Below are 15,744 nucleotides of genomic sequence, written 5' to 3'. Positions count from 1 at the left end.
GGGGGGGGGGGGGGGGGGGGGGGGGGGGGGGGGGGAGGCCACCCTCTGCTGGTGAAAGTGGTGTTGTTGGGTACTAGGTACCAGCCTCTTCCACTGGAGTGGGGGCGGGGAGGGGAATGGGAAGCAGACCAGGGTTGGATAAGACCCCAAGAGGTTGGGGAGTGACTGGAAGAGAAGTCTCTGGGGACCTCTGGGCGAGGACCTGAGAAGTCCTGCAGTACCAGGTGAGACTTGCTTACGGCCGATGACACTTCTAGGCCTCTGGACTGCAGACACCCTCCTCCCTCCTGCATCACCTGGCCTCCTGGGCCTCCAGGTAAAGAGAGTGTGCTACCCGAGCCCCTCTGTCACCCGTCAGTCCTCTTTTGCTCCCTGTTGCTTCTCCCAACAGCCTACGGTTAGGAGGTAGTAGATCCCGGCCTCAAGTCTCTGACCTTCATGTGAGTATGGAGGATCTTAACAGACTCTGACAGGAGTCCGAGCAGGGGCAGGCCTCTGTCAGGGCCAGAGGCAATGGCACCCCAGGGACAGGCCTCCCCGCCACTACCCACTCTCCACTGCCAGCATCCCCTTCCTTATCACTGTCTGGTCTCTGGGTCTCTACTACAGCCTGAGATGTGCCCTGGATCCCTCAGAGCCTGAAGCAAGATTTTGGAAGCCAGCAGCCCCCCAATTCCAGAACAAAAGCCTCTCCAGCCTTTCTCTCAGGCAGGAGGTGGGCTTGGGGGCCTCTGCTCCTCACTGCTTACCCTGGAAAAGCAGGAAGCTGGCACATCTGCATCTTGGGGCCTGGGCTCCCCCTCTCTGTGCCAGCGGCTTCCCAGCACCTGGGGAGGTGCTGCAGCCCTGGCTGGACCCCAGGCCTGTTCCCCTGAGTGCTCTAGCTGCCCACTCCAGGGCAGGGACTAGAAATACCATCCCTTCAGAGCAAACTCCTCCTTGACCCTCTTTGGGACCACTCTCTCTCGGTCCCCAGGCTCCTCAGGACCCCAGAGCAGGAGGCTTTCCCATCTGGAAGTCTCCCTGAGCTCTGGGGGCCCAGCCCCACCTGTCAGTGCTGGTGTCAGGGCACTCAACAAGAGTGGGGGCCACACCCTTCCCATGCCCACAGTTGCCTCCTGTAGCCCCTGCCCACACCCTCGATGCTGCACGGGCCCACCCTGGCGGGGCTCGGTGAGTAATGTGTTTCGTCCCCAGTTAACCACCATTCCGCGGCCTGGTTCTGCGAGGAGCCCGGGCCACCCACCACCACCGCTGCCGTCTGCCGCCCTAGGCTTCCTGACTTCATTCGTTCCGACACTTGTGATACTCCGAGAAGTGCTGTGGTCTCAGCAATGCACCTGTTTTGTATATGATTGTGTAATTTAAAGGTATATAAATACAAATATATATATATACAAGTTGTGATCATATGACTGTGGATAAAATCCAGAACTGTGTCAACCTGGCTGGATGCTGTCATCTTGAGTCTCATGAGTCTTCAGTCTCAGGGGTTTCCGAGCGCTCTGAGAGCTATTCGTGGTTGGGATGTCTGTTGAGGAGGCAGTGTCTGAGCAGGACTGGGTGCTGTCCTGGCTGACCACCAACAGGCTGGGGACTGAGGGCTGGTCCCTTCACCTTCCAGGGTCTGTACAGGGGTGGGTTATAGTGGAGGCTCTGCCTTATTGGGTTCTGGGTACGTAGTAACAAGCACTGACCAGGAGAGCTGGGGCATTCAGGGTCCCAAATTCATTTTCAAATGTGATTTTGGTTCCCAAATAGGTTTTGATTTTTTAAAGCAGAACTCTAAAAGTGACTGCTGAGGCCTGTGATTCCTGGTTGTTCACAGTCCCAGGCTCCCCATGGTGTGACATTGGGACATGGCACACTTTCCTGTATCCTGCCTGACTCTGAAGGCATTTTTGTGTGGAACACATGGGAGGGATCCTCCAGGAGAACTTCTAAGGGGAGTGGGCAGGATCAGAGCTCTGGGCTCCCACCTGTTCTGACAGGCCCAGGCCCAGCCCTCATTCTAGCTCCCCTACCCCAGCTGCACCCCAATCCTAGCCACATCTCTCCTGGGGCAGGGCAGGAGTCCCAGGTCCAGTCCCAGTTCTACCCTCAGTTCACTATGTTCTCACCCCCACCCTGGGCCTCAGCTTCCCCCATCTGGTTCAATGTCTCTCTAAGGCCCCTCTGGCCCTGGTGGCCTGGCAGAGGCCTGACACAGACCCATTGCTCAAGGTAAATACACTCAGCCCTTCATCCCACAACTTCCCCCAGCCTCAGCGTGTGCCCAGGGCAGGGAGAAAAGGTTGAGATGGGGATTGAATCTATTTGCCACCTCATCTCCCTTCCTCCCCCAAATCTACCTCTATTTGAAGTCCTAGTTTTAGCCAAACAGGAATCTTCAAATGAAGACAAAAGGTTGTGTTGTCTTATTTGCACAGGCTGTTCCATTTAGTTATGGGGAGCCCTGGAGGCGGGGTCCCATGGACAGAGGTCAGGGAATACCTAGGCCAGGTGGGGTTCCAACAGGGAGGTGTGCAGAGGAGGAAGAGGAACCTGCAGATTGCTGCCAGCTCACAGGTGTCACTGGATGGGTGTGTGCCTGCCAAGAGTACGTGTGCAGGGAGCTGCCCTACCTGACCCCCCCCCATAGCTCCTCTTTTTGGAGCTGCTCTAGCTCCCCACTCCTCGCCTCTAATCCCCCTACCCATCCTCCTTCCCAGCCCTCATCCGAGAACTGAGGCTTCTCTAGGACCAGACCCAGCTGGGGACATACAGGTAAGTGGCTCCAGTGACTCAGTTGGGGGCAGGGCAGGCTGGCTGGAGATAAAACCAGTTCAGCAGAGCTGAGCCTGCTTCTGGCCGGGGTCCCAGTCTGCCCCCTTCCTTGGGGCAGGAAGCAGCAGGGGCCTAGTGAGGCACAGGCCCAGGGCAGGGCCCACTCCTGGTCCAGTCCCAGCTGACAGATGCCAAGGTGCTGTTTGCTCACTGCCTGGAGTAAACTTTCTTCTGAAGACAATAAAATTGCTGGGGGCAGCCTAGCACAGGGCAACGTTTAACCCGTGGTGGTCTGGGTGCCACTGGCTTCCCCTCCTGTGTCCTGGAAACCTGGCCTCAGAGGCTAAGGGTTCTGGAGCACCGAGGGTGCTGACCAGTCACGAAGCAGGAGATGACGAGGGGCAGAGAGAGCCCTGTTCTTGGGGAGACACTGGTGAGGGTTCAGTTCCTGATTCCAACATTAATCAGCTGCATGACTGTGAGCAAGTCACTCAACTGCTCTGAGCCTCAGTTTCATCATCTGCAAAGTGGGGGAGTAACCCCTACCTCATAGTTTTGTTGAGAAGGTCAATGACAAAAAAGCAGTGAAAGCATCTATCACGTAGTAGGCCCTCAGGAGGCACCCATTATTGGGTGAATAAATGTAGAAGTAGGAGGGATGTAAGTGTGAGTTGCTTTGCACAGAGAGAGGGCGGTGGGTCTGGGTCTCCCACAGCACAGGCACAAACACTGATGCACACCCTCTCCCCATCATGCGCGGGCAGCTCTCCCACCCTGCTCACAGGGCTCACAGCTCCACAGATGGCACGTGGAGGTCTCCAGGAGAGAGAAACCGCAAATAAGCCAACCTCTCTTCCATCCTTCTGACTGCAAAGCCAGGGTCCTACGAAGGGGACGAAAGCACCCACCCTCTCCCACACCCCATTGTGAAGTCCAGCTCCCCTAGCAGGCCAAGCAGAGATAAGGGCTCTGGGCCCCCTTGCGGGAGGGTCAGCCCCCGGCCCATCCCAGGCACAAAGCCCTGCTCTAACATGGAGCAAATGGACGTGGAGAATGGCTCCTCTCTCCAGTCCTGCACGTGGACCTTCTTCAGCCCCAGGCCTGCCTCCTGCATTTCAGCCCACACCAGGGTGGGGATGATGAGGTGGCCGGCCATTCCAGGCCCCCCTTGGCCTTGAGGACTTACTGCCACTCTCCCATGAGCTTCTGCCAATCAATTATCCCTTTCCTTTGGCTCAGCTCAATGCCACCTCCCCCAGGAAGTCTCCTTTGACCACCCCGGGCCCCTGTGACCACAACCACTTCTGAGCATTGACAACCTCCAGGCTGTACCACTCACTGCAGAGACACTGGGGACATGTCAGTTCTCTAGTATCTTTATTATCCATTCCCGGGGGCACCCGTGGCTCCTCAAGTCAGGGTGCAGACGTCTACTGACACCACGCCAGGCATGGTGCAGAGTGGTGGCAGGAGGATGCAGCAGAGAGAGCTGGACTGCAAGTGGCCTAGCCAAGTCACTGTCATTCTGCAGGCTCTGCTCTGGGAATTCTGGGGTCGGAGGCTGGGTGGAGGGCAGTTCTTCCCTGGGGAGCGGTGAACACTGAGAACAACCCTGGCTCCCTCCAGACTCCAGTGGACTTTGTGTGTGAGCAGTCAGGTCCGAGGAGGAAGCACCCCTGCCCTGGGTCCCCAGGGCCCCAGAGAGCTCATTTCTATCCCTGGGAGCGGTGGGCTGGCCCCTCCCTGACCTTGGAATGCCAGCAGACTGCCCTTTCTCTCCAGCTCACAGTCTGGCCAAGACCGGCGCAGGCAGGAAGGAGGCCTGGCGAGGCCAGGCTTCAGGCCCTGGGCTTGGCCAGCAGCCCTCAAATGGGGTGCACGAACTGGTAGACAAGGCGCTGGGAGATGTCCGGCTTCCGGATGATGCCCTTCTTGTAATACTGGCGGATGGAGCGGCTCAGCTTGTCGTAGTTCATGGCGGGACGGTTCTTGCGGATGCCCCACAGCCGGGCCACCTGGGCAGAGTCCTCAATTTTGAAGATGCCTGGAGAGCAGGAGGGCCCAGAGAGAGGCAGCAGTGCAAACGGGGGGCGGGGGGAGAGCAGCAAGAAGGATAAAGACCAAGACCAACAGGTCAGTCTCATGGAGAACCACAGGAGCCAGTGCTGGGCCCCCCTCTGCCCGGGCAGGGGTCAGGCTGTGGGGACCATGGTACCTACTTCCAGGGTTGTGGTGAGGGTTAAAGAAATGTGCAAAGCATGTGCCACAGCCCAGTAAATGATAGAGAATACTGTGGAGTCACAAAGCTGGTGCAGGGTGAGCCTGTGTACGTTAGTGGGTTCTCTGGGGCCCTGCAGGCCTGGCCCTCGCCAGCCTCTGCTCCTGTCATGGGGTTTGCATACCCTACTCAGAAGCCCTGCACAGCTCCCGGCTGTGCCCACGGCTCATTGGCAAGATTACCCCCTTCCTGCCCCCCGCTGCCTGTGCCCTTGTAGTTCCCAAGGCTGAAAGAACCTCTTTGCCATTTGCTGACATTGCAGCCTGCACAGCCCTTTGTGGCAGGATTCATTCATGTGAGGTGGTGGAAAGAGAGCGAGTTTGGAGCCGGGCTGACTGGGCTTGAGTCCTGGCTCTGCCATTTGCTTCCCTTAGAACCTGAGGCTCCTTTTTTCTGTCTGTAAGAGGGAGTTGTAGTGACTACCATGGGTTGTTGAGTTGTTACAGAAAGTGTTTAGAGTGCAGCCTGAGGAAGTGTACCTTGGGACAAGCTATTACAATATTAATAGCCTCAGTTCTCATTCTGAACCCTCCTGCCAAGGCCCAGGCTGGCATGCCCCCTCCAGGGAGCCTTCCCAGACCACCCAGCCCTCTCTGATCTCCCTTCCCTAGAACTCCATCGTGGGACTGTCCTTGAAGACTGGCTCACTCTCAGTCTCAAATACACATCCAAAGCCACCGCACCCTGCGCAGGAACATCTCCTCCACCACCCCCATCTAACCCCTCCACGTCCATCCTCCACACTGAGCCCTAGAGTCATCTCCTCCATGAAGTTCTCCTGGGCCCAGACACAGCTGATCTCCTCTGCCCCCACGGCCCCATCACAGCTCTGAAATTCTTTCCACGTCAGCTCATTTCACTGCTATTTCTCTTACAAGACTGCGGGTCCCTCAAGGATGGGGTGCAGCTGAGCCTTACCCAGTCCTCAGACACTATAATATTGAGTGAGTTGGAACCAGAGTAGGTGCTCAGTGAAGGTTTGTTGGGTGAATGAATCTAGTCCATCTTATAGATAAGAATGCTAAGATCCAGGCACCTACAGCTTCTATGGCAGGATAGGGCCTAGAACCCGGGTTTCTTGTCTTTGAGCCTTTTTCAAAACACACACACCTACCATCTAGCCCTGTGCTGTGCAGTATGGTAGACACCAGCCACATGTGGCTACTGAGCACTTCAAATGTGGTTAGTCCAAATTGAGATATGTGTAAAATACACACTAGATTTCTAAGACTTAGTAAAATATCTCAATAATTTTTATATCAACTACATGTTGAAATTATAATTTATAACATTAGATTAAATAAATGTATTATTAAAATTCAATGCCCCATTTAAATTTTTTTAATGTGGCTACTAGAAAACTTAGCATTGCATATGGGGCTTGCATCGTATTTCTAGTTGGACACCATTAGCCTCCCCAGTGAAGCTGTGATGTTTTGAGGGCAAAGACTGTATTCCATTCTCAGCAAATCGTTTTAAGCCCCTACTATGTTCCAGGCGCTGTGTGGTGCTGAGGGTCCTAAATAAGACAGAGTCTGGCCAGGAGACAGATGTGGACACAAGTTGCACACAGACCCTGGGGCATTCCAGCCAATGCGTGTCTGGCTTCAGGGCACGGAGGGGGACGGGCTTGTGCCCAGCAGTCGGTAAGAGCCCCACAACCTCAGCACCCCCCACAGGGCACCCGCTCACCTTTCTCCTTGTTGAGCCACCGGATGAAGCGGCCGTAGCTGTGGGGCTTGAGCAACAGCTCCTTGAGGAACTGCCACAGGTGGATGGGCTGCCCGGAGCAGGACGAGTCCACCTCGCTGTCGGTCCAGCTCTCCTCACTGGTCGAGGCTGGGGGGCAGGGAGGGGGATGGGAGGCGGTAAGTGGGGAGCTTCAGTGGCAGCCACGCCTTTACGCCACACCCTGGAGCCCAGGCCCCTCCCGCCCCTGTCCCGGCTCACCACGGAAGTGAATGGCCCCAGATGAGGTCCTCTCCTTCATCCAGGCAGCTGTGGGGCAAGGAGAGCAGGTTGGGGACCAAAGAGAGGCCCAAGGGTGGAGAAAGGAGGGCAACTGGGTGGTACTGTGGGACCAAAGAGGCCCCTCTGAGGCTGAGAGTTTCCCCTATGGCTGCCTGCCTCTTGCCAATCTGGGAAGGCAAGTTGTTTACAAGAAGCTGCTTCCTGGAAGAAAATTTTGGATTTCAGAGCTGGGAGGGGCCTTAGAGACCCTGCATGCATCCCCTGTTGTTCAGATTAAGGACATCAGATGTCGGTGCTGGCTGTGCTTCCCTTTCCTCACCAGTGAAATGGGGCCTGGGACGTCTTGCAAGGACTCAGGGTGATGAAGTCTGTACAGCACTGCACTTAGGGCCTGACATAATAAAAACAGGCTTGCGGCCCTCCAGCTGCCAAGTTCACCAAGCACTACCATCCCCTCCAGCTCCCCACCTAGACCCCTCCCCATCTCTCCCACCCACACACCAACACAGGGGGCAGAGGCAGCCAGCTTCTGCCACATCACCACCTGCCTCTCAGCATGGCACTAAGCACCTGCTGGCAAGGGCCCTGGGCTGGGGCAGGGCACTGGTCCTGTGTTCCTTATTCATCCCAGGCCCCTAAGGGCAGGGGCCTTGACTCCTAGAGCAAGCACTGCACCCTCCAAAGCACCCGGCTCTGTGCAGGACACACACTGGGGTGCCTGATGAGATCGAGACAACTGAAACATGCAGCCTTTAACAGAAAGAGAAATACCACATGTTCTCACTTATTTGTGGGAGCTAAAAATAAATAAATAAACACAAAAACGAATCAAGGGTGTGGGGGTAAGAAGACAGAATAACCACAAAAATTCCTTGAACTATTTAAGTCAAGTGAATAGATATGATGAGGGGGAGCAGGGAGCAGGGGAGAGGAATGGGTAAAGGGGCATGAAAATCAACTACAATGTATATTGAGAAGTAAAATAAAATAAATAAATAATAATAATAATAAAATAAACCAAAGCTTAATTTAATCTTATTGAATATTCATAACTATAGAATTATTTTTAAAAAATAAAAAATAAACATGCAGGCTTTAAAAAGAATAGGGCAGCTGCGTGCAGCCTCATGGAGAATTATATCCAAGAGACACTGCTGAGTGCAGAACACTGATATTCTGCCACTGCTTATGTTTAAAAAAAAAGTTAGAACTACATACATATTTGCTTGAACATGCATAGACTTTCCCTGGAAAGGTACCCAAGAAACTGGTAATAGTGGTTGCCTTTAGGGATGGGATTGGAAGCCGGGGTTCAGGAGTGGAAGGGAAAATTACTGTCCATGCTACACTGTTTTTCATGATGGCCTTTTAAAAAAATCAAGCACATTTATTACCTCATTACTTCTCTAGTAAAAACAAATCAAAAGGAAAAAGGAAAATGGACTCCACAGTATCCACGGTTGCCCTCGGCTCTGACATCCCATGTCCTCACAGTCTGACTTCCACCTTTTAACTTCTCATGTGCTCTGTCCTACAGTTCTGTGGCATTGACCAGGGCTGGGAGTGGGTTGGGCTTGGTGAGGATCCAGGGAGGCAGCTGCAGTTGGGGCTGAGATTCAGGACAGAGTCCCGGTGGGGACCACAGGGCTGCTACCCCAGTGAAGGGCAAGCTCCCGGTCGACATCCTGGCCTAACCATCCCCCCTGGATCGCAGGAGGGGCACTCCCACCCATGCCCTGTCCCACCTGACTTCCAGATGTCCAGGTGGGCGTGCAGCACGTCCCCGCCCAGGGGAGAGCGCTGGCGGAACTGCTCCTCCGACATGGCGCACAGCTCCTTGCCCCCCAGCTCCTGGAAGGCTTTGCCCACAGGGGGCAGCCGGTACTGGTGCTCTGTCCACAGGAGCCACTTCTGCACGTTGCCAGGGCTCCAGTCCACAGGGTCTGGGCAAGAGACACCCCTCAGTTCTGGGGCTGCTTGAGGACACCACCCCAAATGTGGCCCTCCCTGCTGTGATGGGGCACCCATGGAACTTGTGGCCAGGACCATGCACTCCTTGGGGCCTCGATGGACCCTGAGAAGGCAGGTATCCAAGAAGGGGGTGGGTGGGAAGGAGTCCTGTAAGGGCAGGGCCCTTAAACAAACTTGGCTCAGGGCAGGGTAGGCTGGGGCCTCTGCACCCCCCACCTCACCAAGGCCTCAGGTTCTCCAGCCCCTCCAAAGGACCTTTCGGGGTGCCCTAGCCCTGTAGGGAACAGTAACCTTAAGGCAGAATCACCTGAACTTTTTCCCAGATACCCTTTGCCTTCCCCAAACCCCTCAAGGAACCAGAGAAAAACCTAACCAGAAATTAGTCTTACAACCTCAACCCTCTCCCCCCACTGCCCCTGTATTTTACATATGAGGAAACTGAGGCACAGAAAGTTCCATCCCTTTGTCCAACACCTAACAAATGGCTGGGTGCATAATAGCCACTCAAATCACACTGCTGAATAAGTGAATGGCAGGGCACAGGAAGTTAGTGGCTGCTACAGGCCTCAGAGGCCAGGAGCAGAGTCACTGTCTAGGTCCTAGATGCCCCCTGGGGAGCTGCTCTGGGGTGAGCCCAGCAGGGCACACAGGTGGGGGCCAGGCTGTTGGGCATAGTCACAGTGGGGCTTCCAAGTGAACACCCTGGTCTAAGCCAATGCCCCAGCTGGGTGACCTGCAGGCTGGGCTGCCCCCACTTAATAAACCTATTTTCCTCCCCGAGGTCAAAGCAATTTGTTTCTGTCCCCATTGTTCAGAGAGCACACTCCTCCCAGCCGGTATGGGGGAAGAGGCACTGTGGGAGAACATCCTGGGGTGGAGCTGGCATGGGCATTGGGAAACTGGAGGACTGGGGCATCAGCAGGAGCTGCTTCACATGGGGATACCAACTGGGGCTGTTGGAGGACAGGGGCTGGGCCTGAAGGATGTGTGAAGACCCTCCTTCCCATATGAAAGCTGCACAGAGTGTGGGATGCTCACATGCCAGGGCCCAAAGACTGAGGGAGATGAGTCAGACCTGCCCAAAGCTGGAGTGATGACAGAGGGACAGGCAGAGGGATAGGGGACTGGGGACCCAGCAGCCCCTCAACCCGCAGCATCAGCTCCATAACCACACCTTCCAGACACACATATGCTCAGCCCCCTAATGTCCCCTCCTCCTCAGAGTCCTCACCACCACCAGACCAGTGACACATTTATCTATCCATTTATGATCTGTTTCCCTCACTGTAACGTCAGCCTCATGAACATGGGACTTTTGTTTTGTGTTCAGCCCTCAATTCCTCAGCCATAGAACAGGGCCTGGCAGTTTGAGAAGTGCTTGTCATTGAACTCGTTCAACAACTGTTTACTGAGCATCTATTATGTTCAAGGTGCTATCCTAGGAACTGGGGATGTGATGATGGGCAAAACAAATGAAAATCCCTGCCCTTGTGGAGTGTACCTTCTAGTCGGGGACAAGACAAGGTGATCAAGTACGCAGCCTGTAGGATGGGAGTGAGCGCTAAGAGAGGAATAAAGCAGGTACCAGGCATAGGAGGCTGGGGTATGGGCAGCAGTTTCAATAGAGGGGTCAGGAAGGCCCCGGGGAGATGGTGCCATCTGAGTCAAGATCTGAGGGAGGTGAAGGACAAACGAAGCAGATATTTGGGGGAAGAGCATTTTAGGCTGAGGCACCAGCAAGTGCAAAGGTCCTGAGATGAGTGTTTAGGGAACAGCAAAAAGGCCAGTGTGGCTGGAGCAGATGGAACAATTCGACAACAGAGATGAGTCTAAGAGGAGGTGTTGGGCCAGATGGTGTAGAGCTTGGATTCACTTTATCCAGCACCTACCAAGAGGCTGCCGCGCTTGGGGCAGAGGCGGATTGGACCTTCCCAGCTGAGGCTCACAGCTGCTGTGTGTTATGGGCTGACCATATGTATGTGTAGAGGTGCCAACATCCCTGGGGTTGCTCATGGCTGGGGCAGATGTGGCCAGAGTCTATCCAGCAACGCCCAACCCACCCCAGCACTCTCCCTCCACCTGTGTTCCCCCTTCTGGAGGTGGGCACAGGGAGAGAGGCTCACCTGCAGTGATGTTGAGCAACTTGCAGGCTGTCTCGATGTCCTTGAGCACTTCACCCACCACCATGGACTGCACCTGCTCCAGTGAGTGCTCCTCCAGGCTCAGCCCACCTGGCACCAGCTCCAGGCTGCCCCCTGGAGCTTGGCTGTCGATGACTGGGCACTGCTCAGGCTCCTCAGGCGGCTCCTCCCGAGTGCTGGCCCCAGGGCCCTTGGCTGTCCAGCTACTGTCCTCAGGGTACAGCATGTCAAAGTAGGAGAGGTAAAAGGCAGACAGGCCCTGCTCGGGTGTGGCAGGTGGGCTGGGGCTCCAGTCCCGTCTGTCAGGACACACCGTCCCTGCTGCCACCTTCTCCAGGCCTGTCCGCAACACAGTGTCGGGAGGCAGCAGGAGGCGGCTGGGGGGCACGCTGCTCAGGCCTGGGCTAGCGCTGCCCATGCCGCTGCTGCTCGGGCTGGCCGCAGCGTCTACAGAAATAAAAGAGGAAAGAGAGTCCAGTCTGACTGCCTCCCCATCCCCACAGGGGCCGCTAAGCTGGTTACAGGGATGAGAGGCCCAGTGGGCAGTGGGCTGGGCCTAAGAGTTGGGGGCTTCCGGGTCATTGGACAGCTGGGACAGGGCTGGGCAGACGGGCTTTCTGGCTGGGAAAGACAGCAAGGTGGGAGTGGGGCCAGGACCATAAATGGACAGCTCCCTCGCTCAAGCAACAAATCTTTACGCATGCAATGTGCCTCAAACAGCCTTCTGAGGTTCTCCACCTCAGTCCTCACAATGGATGGCATGATTAGCCCCATTTGGCAGATGAGCAAATTGAGACCTGGACAAGGAGTCCTCAATGTCCAAATCTTTCCTGCTAACCTAACCTAAATCTTTCCTGCTGTAGCTAAGCTTTTCTTTTACTCTGCCCTTGACAGGAGTAGAGGTGGAGGTGGAGGAAGAAGGCCACCACCCAAAGGCAGCCATCGTCTTCACCAACTAACGAAAGAAGAGAGAAACAGGGATGGGGGGGTTGGCAGGGTAGAACCCCCCTCACAAGTCAGAGTTGGCCAGCTCTTCCCCTCCCACGGGGCCATTTGGGGGATGTGAATAAAGGCACAGAGTGTAACACTCGAGGTGCCACTGAGTCACCACTCACAGGTGTGCTTGCCCTCTCCCCGCTCCAGACCCCTGGGGCTGGGCTCCTGGTCCCCAGCCCACCTCATCCTCTCTTGAAAGGTGATGCCTGGGGCCCTTCCCAGCTCCCAAGGCCCTCTATTCTCCCCTTAAGCTCTGGGAGAATGTGCAGCTGCCTGGAGGTGATGCCCACATGCTGGCCTTCCTGGGGGCTGCAGGGAACACTAAGACCCTCAGCACTCAGACAGCCACCCTTCACTGCTGCCTGAGGCCTCCAGCAGGCACCAGGTGGCCTCACCATAGGCAAACGGGGGCTCTGCTTTGCCCAGGCCTTCCTCTCTGAACCCCTGGTTGGAGTGTGCAGTTTGGGTGAGGCAGGGACTTGAGAGATGTATACCACGTATACCAAAACACTGAGGTTTCTGGGATATTCAGTGATTTGTGGGCCCCAAGACTCAAGAATAAATCAATACAGAGGTAGATTACCAATAGATAATACAGGAAACCATTCAGAAAGGAGGAAAGGAGCAGATAAACCTGTTAAGGACAAGTTCACCTGTGTCTTCTCAGGGGTATTTGTATTTTATATTGTTTGTGTGTTTATTTTTGGCAGCTGGCCAGAACAGAGATCGAACCTCAGACCTTGGTGCTATCAGCACTACGCTCTAACCAACTGAGCAACCGGCCAGCCCTATGGGGCATTTGTATTTTAAATCAGTGGTTCTCAAACTGTCGTGCCCAGACCAGCAGGATCAGCTCCAGATGGGAACATGTTAGAAATTCGAATTCTCAGGCCCACCTCAGAGCTCCGGAACCAGAAGTGCTGAGAGAAGGCCCAGCAATGTGTTCTCACAGGCATTTTTGGTGATTCTGATGCATGTTCAAATTTGAGAATTGTTGGTTTAAAGGCATCTGGCCAGTAGGACTGGTAGCCTCTCTAATGGTGGAATTTATTGTGCCACACTGGGACAACGAGGAGGGGAAGGATGATCCTGGTCCATCTCCAGTCACCCCACTGGACTGACCTGCTCAGCCTCAGTGTGCAGCTGGCATTCGCCCCTGCAGACAGGACAAGGGAAAGAACCGAGTTTGGAAGATACATCTGGCTTTTCTAGGGCCACAGTTAGCCCATTTGACACCTTCGTGCAACTCAGAAAATGATGTCCCTTCCTCTCTGGATAGCAGAATGGTGAGTGAAGCCCAAGTAGAATTTTAGCTCTCTCTGCCCACCCACCTTGTGCAGTGCCCAACCTTCCCAACCTTACACAGCAGCCCTGCAGTTTCCTGTGATGGAGAGAATGCCAGCAAGAGAGAAGGGTGTTCCCTTTGACTCCAACTCTCCTTTTCAAGGGCTCCTTTAAGTGACAAGGAAGGAAAGGTCAGGGTGGGGTGGGGTGGGCAGGGACCGAGGGAGGGCTGGGGTTGCGGGGGACAGAGGGCAGGCCTGGAATCATTTCAAGTCCTTCTGTGCAAACACTGGTGTGTGCTGTGGGCCCACGTTATTTACCCAGGCAGTGCCAACAGCCCGCTCTGCCCCTGGGTCCACGCCCTGGCCTGTGCTCACGCCCTCCCCATAGGTGGACCCACCCCTGGAGAGCACCCCTCAGCCCCGCACCCCTCCTCCTTCACCCTCTGCCTGCCTCCCGCCCCATCCACGTCCCCAGAACCTCCATGGCTGCCACGTTAAGACAGTCTCTGCCAATACCCTGGGCCACATGCCAGGGAGTCAGAAGCTTTTCCAAGAAGCAGGAGAACTTGCTTCCCTAGTGGCCCTCCTGTTTGCTTGGCCTTAGCCACAGGTACGATGGGCAGAGTTGTGTGAGGGGCCGGTGGGGATGAATAGGGAGGGCAAGCAGCAGCATTTGCCAGGGCGGAATATAATGACACACCCTTGACACATTTGTCAAGGGAGCTGCAAAGCCCTTGCACCTGTCCCCTACCCAGGAGAGAGACAGCTCATCCCTATTTTGCTGATGGGGGAAGTCAAGGTGCAGAGAGGTAAATGACTCGAATGCAGGTCTTCTGACTCTCGGCCCACGGCTCCTTCATCAGCAGAGAATTCCACCTCCCTCCACACCCCACATGCCTGCTTCCCGTCACACTGCTCCTAAATGCCAAGGAACCTGCTCTCCACCAAGCCTTGGTCCCCATTCCAACACTTCCCTAGTGGAAAATAAGTTAATGATTAACTGTGCAGCAGGAGGAAAGATTCGACTGTCTGCAGGTGGGGGTTGGTGGGGAGTGCTCTGTCCCCCAGGCAGCCCAGGTCTGGGACAGGGGACTTTGGCTCACTAGTCAGAGAGCCAGGGGCTGGTGTGCCCAGCCTGCAGCACTGGCATCTACTCCAGGCTCCAGGCTGCGCTCGGGAGGAAAGAAGAGGGACTGTGCAGTGAGCACCTCCCATGTGCCATGTCCTTTACTACCCTTTACCCCCTTTACTACCCACAGCTTGGGTGACATGGACTCGCCAGCCCCATAGCCCCATTTCATAGATGCAGATGGTGAGGCTCAGGGAGGTTAAGCAGCTTGCCCAAAGTCCTATCTGTCCATGCATGGCCCTGCTCATCGGACCACATTCCCTCCGAGGCTCATGCTCTGGCTAGTCCCATTGTCCCAGGGGTTCTGCCTACTTCATGATTGGGCTCTTTGATCTTCCAAAGTTCATCTCCACCTCCTGGCTGCTCACTCCACCCACTGTCAAGCTCATTTCCCCCAAAACCCTTTCATCAAACACCCCTATGTTCAAGAACCTCCCATGGCTCTCTATTGCCTGCTCTGTCCCATCCTCCTGGCTGGTGCCCACCTCTGAGCCCACCTCCTACCCAGCCCATATAATCAGAGCTGGAAGGGACCATATATTATGTGATTGTTTTATAGGTGGGAAAAACGAAGCCCAGAATGGGGAAGAGATTCATGCTCTGGTTAAGGGCAAGGTCTGGACCACAACCAGGGATTGACGTGGTGACTACACATCCAGGCTCTAAGGAGAAGGTATTTCTTGCCAAGCCCCTGTGCTGTGGGCACAATATGTCTATTTGCTCTCGTGCTGTTTTCCCAAGATGCCCCTTCTTTCTCATCACAGTTCAGCCCAAAGTCCTCCTCCCCCAGGGAGCCCTTCCCAACAACTCCCTCCTCTGACTTCCCCAGCCCTCCCCATCTGATGCCTTACAATTCAGCCCATGATTAAATCCATGGGTGATCATCCACCCATGGGGACACATGTGCACTGTGGCAAAGCTGAAGCGAGCAAGTGCCCACAGTCACACAGCAGAGCCAGGGTCCAACCAGAGGCTTCCTGGCACCTTGGCCACTGCTCCATAAGCCTAGGGTCCTGGGACATGCCGAGTGTCTTCCATGTCCGGGTCTCTCAGATGGCAGGCCTTGTCCTCCCTGCAACCTCTGCTGACACGCCCTGGGGGCTGTGGTCTCCTGAGCAATGCCTCCAGCTCCCAAACCTCTAGATGATCTCTTCTGGATTAAGCCACGTGTCTGGATTAAGACTCAGCATGTCCTGGTTCCCTCCT

The 15,744-nt window shown here is 55.3% G+C and overlaps 1 protein-coding gene across 2 annotated transcripts; it reads right to left on the bottom strand.

Moving 5' to 3' along the window:
* Nucleotides 1-4,631: 4,631 nt before the first annotated feature.
* Nucleotides 4,632-11,545, bottom strand: SPDEF (SAM pointed domain containing ETS transcription factor). Of its 2 annotated transcripts, XM_008578493.1 has the most exons (5): nucleotides 11,110-11,545; nucleotides 8,761-8,958; nucleotides 6,995-7,042; nucleotides 6,737-6,883; nucleotides 4,632-4,810 (listed from the first exon to the last, which is right to left on the bottom strand). In XM_008578493.1, exons 1-5 carry the CDS (start codon nucleotides 11,543-11,545, stop codon nucleotides 4,632-4,634), a joined length of 1,008 nt encoding a protein of 335 aa, XP_008576715.1. The 2 variants fall into 2 exon arrangements, with proteins under 2 accessions (XP_008576715.1, XP_008576716.1); XM_008578494.1 differs by lacking the exon at nucleotides 6,995-7,042.
* Nucleotides 11,546-15,744: the final 4,199 nt, after the last annotated feature.

This window comes from Galeopterus variegatus, unplaced genomic scaffold (genome assembly GCF_000696425.1).
Source record: "Galeopterus variegatus unplaced genomic scaffold, G_variegatus-3.0.2 Scaffold1700, whole genome shotgun sequence".
NCBI classification, from domain to species: domain Eukaryota; kingdom Metazoa; phylum Chordata; class Mammalia; order Dermoptera; family Cynocephalidae; genus Galeopterus; species Galeopterus variegatus.
Note: the sequence above shows the minus strand (reverse complement) of the source record. Positions and strands in the feature narration are given on the sequence as shown.

Excerpts from the sequence above, each read along its gene's own strand:
- SPDEF (XM_008578493.1), bottom strand. The coding sequence starts at position 11,545 with ATGGGCAGCGCTAGCCCAGGCCTGAGCAGCGTGCCCCCCAGCCGCCTC. Across the intron at positions 7,043-8,760 it reads CCTGGACATCTGGAAGTCAG|CTGCCTGGATGAAGGAGAGG; the intron begins GTGGGACAGGGC and ends CTTGCCCCACAG. Across the intron at positions 6,884-6,994 it reads TGGGGCCATTCACTTCCGTG|CCTCGACCAGTGAGGAGAGC; the intron begins GTGAGCCGGGAC and ends CCTGCCCCCCAG.